Below are 17,213 nucleotides of genomic sequence, written 5' to 3'. Positions count from 1 at the left end.
CTGAATGAGGGCAACCCCTGCCTGATGGAAGCTCAACAAAACAGGGCCCTGCTCCGCAGTAGCACAGAATCCGGGGCCTTCCCTGGTGCTTCAGCCCCCGCCTACAGGTTCCCTAGGGAGTCCCCCACCACCTGCCCTCACTCAGGTTTTGGGATGATGGCTGAACCCCAGGTCTTCTGAAGGGTCCACGTGGGGGTGGCCTGGGGAGTCCTGGGCCCTGTGCATGATGACCGCCACCCCCCTCAGTGTGTGAACATCCAAGCACGTGTCCCTGGCAGCCCGGCCAGAGCCCCTGAGTTGTCACAGCCCTGGCACCTGGTGAGGCAGGGGTAGGGGGTGGGGTGGTCAGGAGATGTCCTTCGTTTCTCAGCTCTGCCTCCAACTCCATGCTTCTCTCTGAGATGCCCCGCTCCCTCGCTGAGCCTTGGTTTCCTGTCTGTTCTGTGTGGAGGGGAGTCTGGTGGCAATACTCTGGTTAGGAGCAGAGCTTGCTGGGAAATCTCCCACCAGCTGTAGCTGGATTGAGTCTCTCTCCCTTTGGGTCACCCTTTGGCACAGACAGATGTAGAGTACATGGCAGGCCCCCGGGGAAGGCAAAGGTGCTTGAGAAGATGCGTCCCAGGGTCAGGAGGCAGGCAGGGGAGAATTTTGGTCCCTACAGGTATCTAGGCACCATGGTAAGGACGGCAGCTACCACACCTGCTTCATCATCCGCTGAGTTCATACATTTGCTATTTCTAGTCCTCGACACCACCCCATGAGGAACGCATGCAACAGAGGAGAGTGAAGAGAGCAAGGACTCCAGAACCGGACTACCTGGCTTTTTAAAAAAATCTTTTCCTAGCTGTGAAATTTGGGGCAAGTCACTGCACCTTTCTGCGCCTCAGTGTTTTCATCCATGTTGTGGTTCAGTCGATAATGTGTGTCTGACGCTTTGTGACCTCCCGGACTGCAGCACGTCAGGCTCCTCTGTCCTCCACTGTCTCCCAGAGTTTGCTCAAATTCATGTCTATTGAGTTGGTGACGCTATCTCACCATCTCATCCGCCCCCTTCTTTTGCCTTCAACCTTTCCCAGCATCAAGGTCTTTTCCAATGAGCTGGCTTTTCACATCAGGTGGTCAAAGTATTGGAGCTTCAGCTTGAGCATCTATAAGTGGGGAAAATAGTTGCATCTATTTCACAAAGTTGCTATAATTGGTTACAAGGTGAATGTATACAAAGTTGTTTCCAGCAGTGCCTGCCATGTAGCAAGCACCAATAAATAATAGCTATTGTTTTCACCAGAGAGGAGAATTCATTTCAGAGAAAAGGAAATGACTTTCCCAAGGTCACTTGACTTCTAAGTGGCTGAGCTGGGTGGGTCTAACTACTGTACTTAATCACTAGGTCTCCCAGTACAGGGCCTTGTAAGTTGAAGAAACACCATGGATAGTGGCTTCTTTCCAGGACTTGGGCGATAGGGGCACAGGCTGGGGGTGCTGATTTCTCCAACCCCGCCCTGCCCCACCCAAGGCCTGGTGCCTGAAGGCAGGCCCTTTCTTTCCAACTAGCAACTGGAAGAACTGGCCTCTGAGTCTTGCTAGGGGCTGGGAGGACGAACAAGGGGGCATTGAGCCTGGTGGGGCCTCACAATGGCCGCTCTGTCCCTGCAGCCTGGGGGCTGGGTCATTTCCGTTGGGGACAATAGTCAAAAGGCAGTGACGCCGGCAGGGCCTGGAATCCCAGGCGGGATTTTCCGAGGCCTCAAAGCTTTCTGTTTGTCCTCACAGGAGACCCAGGAAGCCTGCCTCCCTCTGTCCCCCACCTCACCCACGCTGGGCCCCGCGCCCAGAGGCCCCCAGTCCGGAGGTGCCACAGTGAAGGGGCTATAGTTCTGAGGTCTAAGGTCTGAGTGAGTAGGGGCTGATGGCCCTTCACTAGGGCCTGGGATGGAAGAAGTTGCCGTGGTTATGGAGGGAGGTGACGAGGGTCGGCCTCAAGGAGGCGGAGAAGCTTCTGACCCTCACAGGCTGTACGGCACCTCACGGTTGCTCTGAATGTCCAGTGTACCGGGCTGGATGGTAGCTGGCCTTGTGGCTGCAGAGAGAAGCGTATGAGAATTTGTCAGAGATTGGCAGCTGGGGACAGTCCGCAGGTCTAGTGATGGCCTTCCGTGGCTATGAGAAGCTGTGTTGGGCCTGTTCTGGTTGAGGGCAGTCCTGGGTTGCCTCAAGTAAGAGTTGGGCCTGGGGATTCCCTGGGTGTTTTAGCTTAAATCCAGATGAGCCCCAGCCTCACCAAGCCCCCGACTTTAGCAGTGACCTCAGGACTGCTGGCCTTCTCAGAACATGAGGCTGAAGGGATGAGCCTCTGTCCATCCGCTTGCTGCTCTGTCCAGGCCCGATCTTACAGCCCTACAGCTCAGCCAGCAGCTGCTCTGTGTTACCTGGAGCCCCAGACCTCTGCTCCTCCCTGCTCCAGGCTCAGGCTGCTGCCAGCTCTGCCCTGGTCCCAGGCTGGGGGCTGTTGGGTAAGGCCTAGGCCGCCCAGTGGGACTTGGAAACTTCCAGTCTGCTGTGGGAAGGGCAGGGAGGAGCACAGGACTGAGGAATCCCCTCTCCACCCACTCAATATCTCCTTCGCCACGCAGCTGGGAACATTCTGAGGGCAGGGGGCACATTTCAGGGTCCCCAGCTGGACTCAGAGCTGCCTGAGGGCCCTGGGGCCCTGGAGTCTCTGGCCTTGGCGTCTGCCTCCCGCCCCCCACCCCTAGGCCCATGTTCCGGCCATCCTGCCCACCACCCCTGCTCCCCTTTGCTTCCTGCTGGGCCCTGACCCTGCCAGGCCGGGGGGGGGGGGCCACTTGAGGTCTCCTCAAGGTCTCACATAGGTGCTGGCTCAGGACCATAAATCATGCCGGCACGGCTGTGAGGGCTGGGGGTGGCAGCTGGGCCGGGGAGGGGAGTGCGGGGGGGCCCTTCTTGGTACATGCTGCGTTAGCAGGGAGCAGTGCCCAGCTGCGAGCTGGGCGGGCGGGTGCTGACTGTTGTTGCCCTCGTCCAGGCACATCAGAGCAACAGGGCCCCCACCCAGGGAGTCTAGCATCAGGGTCACCCAAGTGGAAGACCTGGACCCATCCCAGGTAACTGGGGTACCATGAGGATAGACACAGAAGTTACCCTGCCCGACAGGAAACCTGGGAGAGAAAAATACCGCCCCCCCAGGAGTAGGTGGAGACACTCCCTTATGAAGGGTGGGTAAACAGGCCTCTTTTCTTGCATGGATAGTCTCGCAGAATCCTCTGCCCCAAAGAACAACAGTCATGCACACACCTCCCAAAGGAACAGAGGCACAGACCTTGCAGGAAGGAGAGCTTGACCCCTTCCCTCTGGGGGACAGACACAGAGACAAAGCCCCACCCCAGCTGGCCAGAGAGATAAACACAGATCTTCTGGGAGACAGAGACATCCCCATCACAAAAGGAGAGAGCCCCACGCATCCTGGGGCAGAGGGCAGCCACTGTGTCACCTCCTGCCCTGCCCGGGTCTTGAGGCTCCTGACGAGGCTGGGCTGGGAGGCCCCTCTTTCTCATACTCTCTGTCCCTCTCCCGTCCGCCCAGCCATTTCCTCTGCCTTGAAGGGGGCGGCGAGGGGGGGGGGGTGGCGCTGGGAGTGACAGCCCAGAAAGAGTGGGAAGCGGAGTAGCCCCTGCCCAGGACCCCAGGGGGCAGATGTCAGAAGTGGACAGCCGGTCCTCCTCGCCCCCGCGTCCTGGCTCGGACTAGAGGGTCGGAAGGCAGGGTGCCGGCTGCCCAGCCAAGCTGGCCACTGTCAGGAGCCCCCAGCCTGACGTCAGTCCCACTCATTGTTGCTGCTGAGGCTTGAGTCACTCCCTGTGACGCACGGGGGTCAGCTCTGGAGCGGCCGGGGGTGGCTTCAGGGCTTAGCTCTCCCCTGGGTGCACTGGGACGGGGTGGGGCCATCTGAGGCCACAGTCGCCTTGCGAAGCCAGCTGCCTACTCCCAAGGTCTTGGGTTGGCCTTCAAGGTCCCTCCGCAAGCTTTTGCAGACGTGCCTCAGAGGGCCTTCGCCAGTTGCCTGTCTGCCCGGCTGGCCATGACTCTGACTGAGAAGTCAGCTCCCCCTGTGCTGGCCCATCCTGCCTCAGAACGCTCAGTTTCCACCCTTGCTGAGACCTCTCCCTCTAGCTCCTTTCTTTCTCTTTCTTCAGGAAGCCTCCCCAGCATAATTCCCTGGGGCCCCACTTCTTCCGGGAATTGCCAACCCCTCTTCTTGTCCAGGAATTGCCAACCCCCCCTTCTTGTCCATCTCCTCGGGTTGCTGTTGTCCCGGTTTCCTGCTGGTGCCCAGTCACCTCCCAACTTGCTGAGAGCAGGGCCTGGGACTCCTTTTCACTCTGACTGTGTCACTTTCTATTCCAGGCCCACAGGCATCTTTCTGGGATTACAGCAGTGGCTTCCATCCTGGCCCCCTCTGGCCCCTGCAGAACCTGCTGTCATTTTTTCATACCCTTTCTTGTGCTTCTCGCCCAGGTGCAACTCCTGGTCCAGCTCCTCTGTGAGGCTCTGAGGCCTTCCAGGAGGGCCAGGATTGCAACTTGTCCCCCTTGGTAGGACATGGGCCTGGCATGGGGACAGTTTCACAGGTGCAGCATGATTGCATGACTCCATCTGGGTCATCAGGCGTGCTGGTGGAGGATGGGAGAATTCATTCCACACAGACTCATTTTGAGGGGCTAAGACGCACCCTCCCCCCCACCCTATGATCCTGACAGGACCACCCAGATGGGTGTAAGACTTAGGGTCAGAGTTACAGCGAGAATGGCCCTTTAAGGATTCAGGGAGGTATGAGGAGGCAAGGATTGGCCAGGATCTGGGCCTGAGATAGGAGAGGTGAGAGATCTCAATCTCATCCTCGGGCAGAAAAGGCTCCAGGGAGGGGGTGAGGTGTGGAGGGAGGAGAGTGGCAAAAATACTGGCAGAGGACTTCTCTGGTGGTCCAGTAGTTAGGACTCCACACTTCCAGTGCAGGGGGCATGGGTTCAATCCCTGGTCGGGAACTAAGATCCCACATGCTGTGTGACATAGCCAAAAGATAAAAAGGAAAAAGAAAAAAAATGACTGGCAGAATGAGGAAAGAGTGGCTGTGTGGCCTTGGCAAATGTATTAGTCAGGATTCTCCAGAGAAATAGAACCAATACGATGTGTATATATAGAAAGAGATTTATTATGAGGAATTGGCTCATGTGATTATGGAAGCTGACAGGTCCCAAGATTTGCAGTCAGCAAGCTGGAGATCCAGGAGAGCTGATGGTGTGATTCCAAATGCTGGCAGGCTCGAGGCCCAGGAGGAGCTGATAGTTTGGTTCAAGTCTGAAGGTAGGGGAAAAAAAAAACTGATGTCTCAACTTGAAAGTAATCAGGGAGGGTGAGAACCTTTTATTCTATTCAAGCCTTCAACTGACTGGTTGGGGCCCAACCATACATAGAGGTTTCCCTGGTGGCTCAGACTGTAAAGAATCTGCCTGCAATTCAGGAAACCCAGGTTTGATCCCTGGGTCAGGAAGATTCCCCAGAGAAGGAAATGGCAACCCACTCCAGTAGTTTTGCCTGGAGAATACCATGGACAGAGGAGCCTGGCAGGCTACAGTCCATGGGGTTGCAAAGAGTCAGACACGACCCAGCTACTAACACTATTACTATTACCCTCACTAGGGAAGGTAATCTGCTTTGTTGTTGTTTAGTCCCTAAGTTGTGTCCAACTCATTTGTGACCCCATAGATTATAGTCTGCTAGGCTCTTCTGTCCATGGGATTTCCCAGGCAAGAATCCTGGAGCGGTTGTCACTTCCTTCTCTGGGGGGATCTTCTCGACCCAGGAATTGAACCCATGCCTCTTGCATCTCCTGCATTGGCAGACAGATTCTTTACCACTGAGCCACCAGGGAAGCCACACTAAGTCTGTGATTCAAATGTTTTTCTTCCAGAAACACCCTCATGGACACACTCAGAATACTATTTGACCAGATGTCTGGGCACTCAGTGGCACAGTCAAGTTGATGCATAAAATATGCCATCACAGCTTGTCACTCTATATCACTGAGCCTCAGTTTCATTATCTGTAAACTGGGGAGAAACGATACTTAATTTCCAAGGCAGTTGGAGAAATCAACACACTAGTGCATGTGAAGTGCTGGTGTGGTGCCTTGCAAAGCTCCGTGACAGGTAGTTCTGAGGATGATGATGTCAGGACAGTGGCAGTGAAAGCTCCGGAGGTGAGTGTGTCAGGGTACAGCGTGCCTTAAGTCACTCCCCACACTCTCCGGCAGCCTGAGGAAGTTAGGCTGTTTTTCTTTTTTCCTGGCCATGCCGCATAGCACACGGGATCTTAGTTCCCTGACCAGAGATCGAATCAGCGTCCCCTGCAGCAGAGGAGCGGGGTCTCTACCAGTGGACCACCAGAGAAGCCCCTAGGCTCTTTCCTCCCCCTCCCCAGGGCTGGTTCTAACCCCCCTGGTTCCCCCTCCTTCGCCTTCTCACAGATCCTCCCCTCTCATAGTTCATCCTGATTCCCTTCCGGTTAAATCCAGGCTCTAGAGGAGGATGTTGGCCTGTCAGACTGGCTACTTTCTCCTTCCCCAGGCCCCATTTATAAAGGAGGAAATCAGAAAGGTTGAATGACATCAAGAGGCCCACACGGAGGCAATGGCAGAATTACAAGCTTTATAAGAGCAGTCACCAGACCGGTCATGGCAGAGCACCAAGAAGTGCTCCTGTGTGAAGATAACCGAGTAAGGTTAAGCCTGCTTTCCCTGGTATCTCCCATCATGCACATTGAACCAACTAAAGTTTTCCCACTCAGAACACTAGTCTCAGCTCATCTCCAGGGCACCTCTCCAAATGCCATGTCCCTCATCTTAGGGGATCGGTACCTCTTCCAGTCCTCTGAGACCAGAATTGGGGACCACGTCTCGGTCCCAGGGGTGGCTCTCTGCCGATGACTCCTCTCCGCCTAGGGAGGCAGCACAGAGCTCGTCAGGCCCTTCCTTCCCTCTCATCTCTATGGCGGAAGTGAGTTGTTCCAGCCGAAACACAACAACATCCTCGGTGGTGGGGTCAAATGGACTCGTCCAAACGAGGGGGATACTTCTTACCGTCAAATCTTAAAATCCGAGACATAATCCAGAAGAAAGCAATCTTCAGAGTATAGAGCACCCTACTGATGTCTTTGTCCGCTGGTGTGGACGTAGAACGGTCCGGGCATCTGTACTGGTGCCAGGCCTCGGCCAGCTGTGCTCGCGCCCCCGCCGGAGGCCGATGGAGCAGGTGGGACCGGCCGGGCTCGCAGGGGCGGGCCAGGTCTTCCGGCGCCGGCACCGCCTCTTGCCGAGGTGATCTGGTCTCCTCGGGGAGGGTCGTTTCTTGCCCCGCGGGTCCCAGACGGGGATTCTGGGAGGTGGGAGACAGTTCTAGCTGTGTGGCCCTTGTCCTGTGCGAGCGCGGGCGCGCCTCGAACTCCCGGGCTGGCCAGGCTGGGCGCGGGGCTGCGCTCCTCCCGCGTCCCTGGACCGTGGAGGTTCGCCGGCACTGACGGCGGGAGAAACTTAACCCGGACGGGAAGTCCTTCCTGCGTCCGACAGGGTCTCTCGATGCGGAGCCGAATAACTTTGTGTTTTTGCGTTCAGCCTGTCTCTTGCGGCTCGTGGTGCGAGGGGAGGTTTCGGCGTACCTGCGGAGGGCGTACCTGTGCGTGAGGAGAGGGCAAGATCCAGCCTGAGTGACCCGCGTGCCAGCCTCTCCGCGTAAGGTGAGGCTGGGGAACCCTGGGCTCCGGCCTGACTCAGAGGAGGCATCAGTCAGCGTCTGCCCCGGTACTCTGCAGATCTGGGCCTTGGGGGGCACCGAAGGGACGAGACTTCTCAGGCACTGCCCTGGCAAAATCCCCTGCTCACGGGGGGTCGAGGGTGAGGGAGCAGACAAGCTCATCACAGAGCAAAGGTGGCCGCGTTGGGAAGGAGGCTGAGGTTGGTTCGTGTTGTCTTCCTGAAGTGGAATCTTGAATAGCACTGAGAATGAGGGAAGAACCTAGGTTTGGGGCAAAAATGAAAAGAGGGGTGGCCTGTTTGACGGTTTGTGGGGGATACCAGAGGGGGTTTGTGGAAGAAAAGAGAGTTGGACCAGAGCTGGGAGTTTTCAGATGTGAAACTGCTGGATCGAGTTATACTAGAGGACAGAAATGAGCAAGAAGGCCTGCTCATCCTGAGAGTATATATAGAAGAAATCAGTCCAGCAATCCTTTCAGGATGAATTGAGCAGTTGCTGTGTACTAGGAACCAGGTATACTGAGATTCCACGGATGAATAGGATACAGTCCCTGCCATTAAGGAACTGTCTGCTAGTAGGAGAGACCAGACAAGGTTAACACCTGTGAAAAGATAACTGATGATGCAGGTAGTCTTGGGCTGATTGCCAGGTGAGAGACAGAGCCAGCTTGATCTCTGAGTGGTCTGTGGACTGCCTCCCTGACTTCAGGGGCAAAGAGACGCACCAGTACACTTTGAAGAGAGTTGCCTGCCCCTGAGGAATTAAGATGTGATGTGAAGCTGGAATGTTTATGGGGACTGGAGACCTTTTAACCTGTAGAAGGGGTAAAGGGGTGATGGCAGAGCTGCCTTTGAATATCTGAAAGGCTCCCTTGTGGGAAAGGGGTGGCACTTCTTCTGTGTGTGACTCTTGATTTCAGAATTAAGATTAGCAGTTTAAAGCACTAAGAGACAAAGCCCTTCCATAGAGGGAGTCTCTGAATAGAACTTTAAAAAGACCGGAATGACCTGCTGGGAGAGGTGACTTCTCTGTCAGAGGAGGTGTGTAAGCTGAACCTTCTCAGCTAAGAAATTTGACTGTTCCCTCTCCTTCTCAGCTCATATTCAGTTACTGATGAAGTTCTGGTTCTCAAGTCTGTTCTTCCCTTCCCACTCCCTCCACCAATCCTGTCCTAGCCTTGGCATCATCTCTCAGCAATAACAGTGTATTAATTAGAGCAGCTCATACTGAATGCTTCGTGCTTGCCAGGAACTGCTTCAAGTGCTTTACAGATGCTAACTCACCCCATTCTGGAGAGGACCCCTTCAAGGTAGCTACTGTGAATATCCCTGTTTTATGGATTGGGGAACCTGAGGCACTTAGGGGTGAGGCAGCATGCCCTTGATCACACAGTGAGCTGATGAATGAGAGAGCTGGGGCTCCAACCCAGGCAGTCTGGCTTTAGCGTCCCTGCTCTTAACCACCAGCCTGCTGTGTTTTACATGTGTCATTTTATTCTATATTTACAGATGAGAAAGTAGACTTAGAGGTTGAGTGATTGGCTTAAGGTCACAGAGCAAGATACTGGAGACCTGGGATTCGGACCCTGGGCCATTGGATGTGGAAACCCCACACTCTGCACATCACTCTGCCACATCCCATTGCACTGTCTGGAAATGGCATGACTGTGGTGGCCTCTAACTAGACTCCTTGCCCAACACTTTCTGCCTTCAATTGACAAGGTTGTTTTTTTTTTTTTTTAATTTGGCTGCACTGGGTCTTGGTTGCAGCACACAGGCTCTTTGATCTTTGCTGGGGCATGTGGGATCTAGTTCCTTGACCAGGGATCGAACCCGGGTACCCTGCTTTGGGGGCACAGAGTCTTAGCCACTGGACCACCAGGAGAGTCCCTTAAGCTGGCAAGTTTTTACCTCAGAGTCTGTGAGATTTGGTGTGTGTGTGTCAGTCAGGTTTTCAAGTTCAGCCTTCTTAGCTTTCATTGACTTCTCAGAGCAGTCTGTGACCCCTCAGATAGTGACGAACCATTCTTCACCCGTCGGCTGGAGTTAACTTTCTGATGCGCAGATTCAGTGTTTGACAGTGGGATGCATGGACTCTTCACTGCCCTCGGGACAGAGTCCAGATGCCTGTCATTCAGGGTCCCAGGAGATCAGAGTCCAGTCTTCCTTTTCTTCTCACTCCCATCATGGAGTCTCACTACTCTGGTGATGTTTACCTGCCTGTCTGTCCTCCATCCTGGCAGCTTCGCAAGGGCTGGAGCTGGCAGGGGTTCACAGTGAGCTTGTGCTGTAAACCACACTGGATGCCGGCACGGAATTCAGGCCGGAGCTGGGTGTTTGGACTGGTAGCTTTGATGCTCTCCCCATCTCCCATCCCAAGAGTCATTGGTCCTCTGCCAGCATATTCGGCTGCAGAGCAGAGAAGGGCCGTGGTGGCAGGGGACAGGGCTGGGCCTGGAAGGATGTGAACAGGTGACACGCCAATCAGGCAGAATGTGTCCACATTCTGACCTGGCTCCTCTTGCAGGGTGGCCCCTGGGTGGGGTGAAGCTCCACCGTCTTTCCTCTGGTCCCTGACCTCAGCGTGGGCCACCAGCTACAAGATGAACTGTCGCTCGGAGGTGCTGGAGGTGTCGGTTGAGGGGCGGCAGGTGGAGGAGGCCATGCTGGCCGTGCTGCATACAGTGCTCCTCCACCGCAGCACCGGCAAGTTCCACTACAAGAAGGAGGGCACCTACTCCATTGGCACTGTGGGCACCCAGGACGTGGACTGCGACTTCATCGACTTCACCTACGTGCGCGTCTCCTCCGAGGAGCTGGACCGCGCTCTGCGCAAGGTCGTCGGGGAATTCAGGGTAAGGTGGGGTGCAGTGGGCGGCAGGGGGCTGCTGCGCGTCGTCCCCTCCTTGCTGTTGGACCAGCTTACCCTTCCTGGGTGTGCATGTCAGGTTGTTTGAGGTTCCCAGGAACAGGCATGTTCAGAGCTCCTCTGGGTGGGGAGTGCTTGGTAGCGGGGTAGGGGAGGGGGCCTTGTAAAAATACCAGCAAGGAGAGCAGGCAGCCCTTGGAGCACTGGCGGCCAGGGCCCCTGGGCTGATCATCGCCTCTGCACTTTTGACCTCCTCTCTACTGACACCTCTCTGCTTCTGCTTCCACATTCGGGCCTTTCTCATACGAGATTCCCTGAGAGGGAGGGCTGCTGGGCCCAGGCGGTGGCTGTCCCAGAGAAGGGTCCTGTGGGCGGTGTGGCGGGTGTCTGTGTGGGCCTGTAGGGGCCAGGAGAAAGGTGGAAGGGACACACCAGGCTGCTCGCATTGGTCATCTTGGGGCGGGAATGGAGGTGTGATTTTTAATTCTCTCTTCATTCAGGGTTGCAGAGTTTCATTCTTTCAGTGAGTGCATAGTTTTAAAATTTAAAGTAACGAAGGGAATTTCTCTTAAAGTGCCCTCCCTGAGATCGGAGGAGGAGGGTTGTCTCTCTGGCTTCCATTCCATAGACGTGTGATCCTCACAGGGGGTGGACTCCCTACCAGCCACAGGGTACTCCCCGCCCTCCCATCGCTCCTAGCCTAGAAAGGGCAAATTCATGAGTTTCCCAGTCCCCCTTCAGGGGAGGCAGTGGTATTCAGACCCCTGTCCTCCAGATGCCGATGAGAGGTACATGAAACACAGTGGACTCTTAAGGGCATGGACCCGAGCCAGGCTCTAACACCCACAAGTGTGTGACCTTGGGCAAGTGACTCTGCTCCTCTGGACTGCAGTTTCACTATATGTAAATTTGGAACGAAAGCTGTACCCATCTCATAGGGTATATGCACCACGAGGATTAAGTGAGTCGGATGTGTCAAGTGCTGGAGAGCCATCACACAGGAAACACTGTAGAAGAGGTAGCCTCTGTTACTGTCAGCAGAGGGAACGGGAGCTTGGTTTGTCAATAAAGGAGAGACTTACTTCCTGATGGGGTGTTAAGGAGTTGAGGGAGGCATCCTTACCTTTGGGTTGGCCCTAACTCAGAGAGAAAGGTAGAAAGGTGCTTTAGGGTCTTGGCTACACTGGGAGGAAGAGTGTGGGCCATCGCACCCCATGGGGGGACAGGCAGATTTATTAGACCAGGTGGCCCCAATTGCTTCTCAGAGGAAAAGAGGGAGAAGTTCTAAATGTGGTCTGTCCTTCCCCTCCCACCCCGCTCTGTTCCTTGGCTTCTGTCTCTCTATTCAAGGATCACTGGGCTTTTCTTTAGAAACTGTGAGTTTAGGTTGTCTTTGAGGGAATGAAGGAGGGTTCTGCTTAAGAGGAGCCATTTGTGTCACTTTATACAAATCCTTTACTCTCTGGGTCTCGTTCTCTGCCCTCCCCGGAGGTCTGATAAAGAATTTTCACTGGGGCTTGGGAAGCTGGCCCTCATAGGGTGAGAACCCAGTGGAGGCCTTGGCCTGCTCACTCTTGCTCCTCCTTCCCCAGGATGCTCTGCGCAACTCCGGGGGCGATGGGCTGGGGCAGATGTCCCTGGAGTTCTACCAGAAGAAGAAGTCTCGCTGGCCTTTCTCCGATGAGTGCATCCCCTGGGAGGTATGGACGGTCAAGGTGCACGTGGTGGCCCTGGCCACAGAGCAGGAGCGGCAGATCTGCCGGGAGAAGGTGGGGGAGAAACTCTGCGAGAAGATCATCAACATTGTGGAGGTGATGAACCGGCACGAGTACCTGCCCAAGATGCCCACGCAGTCAGAGGTGGACAACGTGTTCGACACGGGCTTGCGGGACGTTCAGCCCTACCTCTATAAGATTTCCTTCCAGATCACCGATGCCCTGGGCTCCTCCGTCACCACCACCATGCGCAGGCTCATCAAAGACACCCTGGCCCTCTAGGTCTCTCCAGGGCCTCGGTGCTCCTTGATGGCTTACTGACCTTGGCTTCTGGGGATCGTACTGTTAGGCCCTTGGGGCTCTGGAACCCGCTCCGGGTCCTTGATGAGACTGGGAAGGGCCGCCCTGGCTTCCTCGTGCTGTGGATGCCAGTCTCTGGTCATCCTTGTCACCTTCACTGACGGTCAAGTCTGGCCTGCACTGTCTCTCCATACTCCTGGTTTCAGGGGGGTTTCCCCTTTCCTACACTGTACAGAGGAGCCATCACTAGGATGGTGAATAAAGCTGAGAGTGTGAGTTTGGGTTGAGTCTCTCCCTTGACTGGTGTTACGCCCTGAAACATTTTAACACTTTTTGGCAGAACTGCAAGGAACATGTGAGTGTGTTGAGGGCATTATTCCAAGATGGGGGTGCATTATGTGATTGAAGATAGATTAAAGCTGATCGATCTTGTACTTTGTCGGACATTCACATAAGTAGGTGTGACCACAGTCAGTCCCATAAATGATGATACAGATCAGGATCTGCTGCTTTTGGATATGGCTGTGCTATTTCTCCTCCCTTCCTAAGGAAGCTGTGACCTGCCTTTTATATTATCTGCTGCTGCTGCTGCTGCTAAGTCGCTTCAGTCGTGTCCGACTCTGTGCCACCCCATAGACGGAAGCCCACCAGGCTCCTCCGTCCCTGGGATTTATATTATCAGACGACCCCAAAGAATATCTCCTCTGTCTCTGTAGAGCACACACAGGCCCCCACTTGCACAGAAAGCTCATTTGACTTGGTGTCTTCTCCCTCTGGAGAGAGATTGGCCACCTTGAGACTGGTGTCCTGTGACACTTCTGGTTTGGGCTGACATGGGGTTCTGTGGTGGCTCAGACAGTAAAAAATCTGCCTGCAGTGCAGGAGACATGGGTTCGATCCCTGGTTTGGGAAGATCCCCTGGAGAAGGAATGGCAACCCACTCCAGTATTCTTGCCTGGAGAGTTCATGGACAGAGGAGCCTGATGGGCTTCTTTGGGCTACAGTCCATGGGGTCGCAAAGAGTCAGACACGACTGAGCAACTAACAGTTTCATGTTGGTATCTCACATCCGTTTCTAGGCAAACATTGTCAAGATCAGTGTGCTTTTCATTGATTTATTCTTCCATATTTTACAATGCTTTTTGTTACACAGGGGTAAGCTCTAACCAAACTAAATGAACAGTGTGTAAGGAAGCAGCAGTGCTAAAGGAGAAATGGCCAGGGTCTGGGGGTCTTGTCCATGGTCCTGGAACAGATAGGTACCAGGATGGCCAGGAAGTGTTTGCACATTTTTCTCATTTCAGGCCACTTTTCGGCCATGTGTAATTTCATGAGGGGTTTTGTGATGTCCTACCCTTGGCCTCTGGGGCACTGGTGAATTGGAGAACTCAAGAGGTTCTCAGTGGTTTGGAGATGGGGAAGGCCCATTGTCAGCAACTCCTTAATGAGATGTGATCCTACCTGACTCGCTGCAGTCTGGGGGGCCTTTTTCTCCTTAGACCAGCTCATTTCCTCTGAGGAGTTGGCTGATTCAGCTGTTCACTAACAGTGACTTTGTTTTAAACAGGGCTCAGGGTTGCTACAGGAGTTTTCAGGAGCCCGGGGCAGGAGGGTCTTTCCTCCATCCCAGCCTCCCCAAACTTCGTGCTTTTCTGCAGCCAGGCTCTGCTCCAGACTCTCACCCTGACTTGGCAGTGGGACACCCAGTTGGTAGGCAGGCTCCCTTTAGTGGGCAGTTCAATAGCTCTATCCCGTTTGGCATTGTGACTTCCCAGGGGTAGGGGACTTATTCAAGGTCAGGACAGGAGCCCTGGTGACTCAGATCTTTCCCCTTGATCTGTAACTCTCCTTGACCTCGGGCCTGAGCAGAGGAATGGGGGCAGGCCTTAAATTCCTCCTTCCCTCCATCTCACCTGCGACCAAGGTGGGTACTGGCCCGCTTATCCAGCCCCAGGAAGCTCCCGAGGGGGTGTTGAAGGCTATGCATCACTAAGGTTCTAGACATTGCTCATTTGCCTGCTGTCCCAGTGGAACTTAGGTCGTTGGTGGTTTTTAGTGGCTAAGTTGTGTCTGACTCTTGCGAGCTCATGGACTTAGCCTGCCAGGTTCCTCTGTCCATGGGATTTCCCAGATAAGAATATTGGAGTGGGTAGCCAGTTCCTTTTTCAGGGGATCTTCTGACCCAGGGATCAAACCCACATCTGCATTGGCGGACAGATTCTTTCCCACTGAGCCACCAGGGAAGCCCAAGCAACATTTAACTTTGGCCCAGGGACAGAAAGCCTAGGAGCAGGGATGGCCCTTGCTTATCCTGTGTCTTGCTCAGTGGGGGCAGCACCGTGGCCAGCACCTGGAATGTGGTCTAGAATGGCTTAAGGGTTCTGAGAGAGGGCTATCTCCTTACCTTTCCTAAGGGGGAGGGAGAGCCCTGGGACAGGACTCCTGGCTTTGTCTAGTTGGGTGCATGGGCCGGTTCACATGAGTGGGGGGTGGGCCTTTGGGCTGAGAAGTATACACCGGCCCCCCGGAGTTCTGGGCGGTAGCTACGAGCCCTTTGTCTAGAAAGAGCCTCCTCGCTCGGCGCCAGGGGTGGGGGCGCACGGCGTCTGGGATCCGCCCCTTGGGCCCCTCCCCGACGCAGCCACCGCCCACCCGCCGGCCTTGGGCTCCCGCACATCTGGCGGTCCTCAGCGCATCTGGGCAGCCGGCGCCGAAGCATGAACAGCTCGCAGGCGGGCGCCACAGCCCGGGGCGCCTGGCAGAGCTCCTGCTGCAATCAGTCGGGGGCGCCGCCGGAGCCCCCCGAGGGGCCACGCGCCGTGCAGGCGGCGGTGCTGGGCGTGCTGTCGCTGCTCGTGCTCTGCGGGGTCCTCTTCCTGGGCGCCGGCCTCCTGCTCCGCGCCCAGGGTTTAACGGCGCTGCTGGCCCGAGAGCTGCGCTCATCCCGGGAGGGCGAGCCCGGTGGCGCCAGCATCGATGACGACGACGACGACTCCTAGGCGCCCGGCTGCGTTCGGGGGTCGCGGCCTCCCGACGGTCCGTGGACTCCATGACAGACTTTGAGGGAGCGGCCGCCCAGCACCCGACGTCTGCAGCGGGGAGCCCTGCCGCAATGTTGGTGCGCTCGCACAGTTGACAGAGATGCAGCCATCCCAGGCCCCGGCTTCTTCTTTCTCCCCTCCTCTTCCTGAAGCCCTTCCCCCCAGAGGAGGTTCGAGTAATATTCCTCACTGTGGCCTCCCTCTCGAGGTAGGGATGGGGGTGTGGGTTGAGTCTTAGGGCAGAACTAGGGGCCTGGATGACCCTGGGGGATGGAGAGGTGTGCTGCCCACCCCCCTCGGGTTGGGGGGAATGCACGTGGCCCAGAGCAAGCAGATTTGGAGTGTGCTTGTGGGGGAAGGTGACAAGGTTCCTAACAGCCGGGGGGCCTCAGAAGCACGTTGCTCCAGGAGGCTGGAGCTGAGGGTTCCCAGCTGTAGGGGCTCCATCTGGTCCTCCTGCCTCTCCCTCCCCAAGGACAGGAACCATCTGGAGGGAAGGGCCTGGGTGGCCTAAAGACAAGGTAATTCTAGGCCAAGGCTGTCTCGGGCCGAGCCACAAGGGCCAGCGAGGGAAGCCTTCTCTGCCTGTCTCTATTTAGCGTTGCACCTAGGGGTTCCTGGGTTTTTGTGGGTGCAGCTGTTCTCTGGAGGTGCCTCTGATCTCTCTTGCCCCTTCCACTGTAGAGCCCCTCTCCTGGCCTACCGAGGCAGAGGCAGCGTCCTGGCTGGCCCCTGAGAGGGGAGGGCCGCGTGTGTGAGGAGGGGCCGCTGGAGGTGAGGGGCCTGAGTGGGCAGCGTGCAGCTAAGCAGCTGTGAAGGCGACGACGTGTGATCCCTCTGCAGAGGAGCCCAGGATGTGGTGTTAATCCCGGGCAGCTGTGCCGCGCTGGACTTGCTGAGCTGTGGACTTCTCACCTCAGGCACGCAGCCCCCACCCCCTTGGAGAGAGGGTTGGCCAGGGCAGTGAGGGGTGTGTGTGACTGCTCCTGGTCCACGGGCAGTGGGACTGGGCCCAGGGACATTCCCCACCGCCCTTCCCTTCACTGTGTCCTGGGGCAGGGGCTGGAGCTCCTTCTCTTTACTGTATCCTGTTCGCCTGCCCCCTTGCCCACAACATTGTGCTGTGTTTCCCTCCTGTCTCCCATCTCCAGCCTGTGCGCTTTCCTCCTTCTCCAGCTGGGCCAGAGTCTCCATGTGTGCGGTGAGGCCTTCATTTTACAAATGGGAAAGCTCAGAGGGAAGACAGTGACCTGCTTGAGTGAATGACAGAGCTGAAACTGGACCCTGGGGCTCCTGATTGATTTCGAGCTCGGGGGTGGGAGTGGTACCCCTGAGTGAGGACCCTTTGGGTTGCCCCTTTTGCTCTGATCTCTCATTCCCCGATTTCTCACCCCTTTGAGATGCTGATGCAAAGGGGTGAGATGGCCTCTCTCCCCAAAAGAATGAACCTTCACACCACACATTTG

General features: G+C 55.9%; 2 protein-coding genes across 2 annotated transcripts; both read left to right on the top strand.

Moving 5' to 3' along the window:
• The first annotated feature begins 7,350 nt into the window (after window positions 1-7,350).
• On the top strand, window positions 7,351-12,993 carry ATG101 (autophagy related 101). The gene is made up of 4 exons (XM_065934354.1): window positions 7,351-7,390; window positions 7,685-7,806; window positions 10,350-10,677; window positions 12,284-12,993. The coding sequence occupies exons 3-4, from the start codon at window positions 10,426-10,428 to the stop codon at window positions 12,686-12,688; spliced, it is 657 nt and encodes a 218-aa protein (XP_065790426.1). The 5' UTR covers window positions 7,351-7,390; window positions 7,685-7,806; window positions 10,350-10,425; the 3' UTR covers window positions 12,689-12,993.
• A 2,430-nt stretch (window positions 12,994-15,423) lies between these two features.
• On the top strand, window positions 15,424-16,974 carry SMIM41 (small integral membrane protein 41). The gene is made up of 2 exons (XM_065932098.1): window positions 15,424-15,955; window positions 16,432-16,974. Exon 1 carries the CDS (start codon window positions 15,424-15,426, stop codon window positions 15,703-15,705), a length of 282 nt encoding a protein of 93 aa, XP_065788170.1. The 3' UTR covers window positions 15,706-15,955; window positions 16,432-16,974.
• Window positions 16,975-17,213: the final 239 nt, after the last annotated feature.

Source organism: Muntiacus reevesi, chromosome 4, assembly GCF_963930625.1.
Source record: "Muntiacus reevesi chromosome 4, mMunRee1.1, whole genome shotgun sequence".
NCBI lineage: Eukaryota > Metazoa > Chordata > Mammalia > Artiodactyla > Cervidae > Muntiacus > Muntiacus reevesi.
This window is presented reverse-complemented; position numbering and strand designations above follow the sequence as displayed.

Excerpts from the sequence above, each read along its gene's own strand:
- ATG101 (XM_065934354.1), top strand. The coding sequence starts at position 10,426 with ATGAACTGTCGCTCGGAGGTGCTGGAGGTGTCGGTTGAGGGGCGGCAG. Across the intron at positions 10,678-12,283 it reads AGGTCGTCGGGGAATTCAGG|GATGCTCTGCGCAACTCCGG; the intron begins GTAAGGTGGGGT and ends CTCCTTCCCCAG.
- SMIM41 (XM_065932098.1), top strand. The coding sequence starts at position 15,424 with ATGAACAGCTCGCAGGCGGGCGCCACAGCCCGGGGCGCCTGGCAGAGC.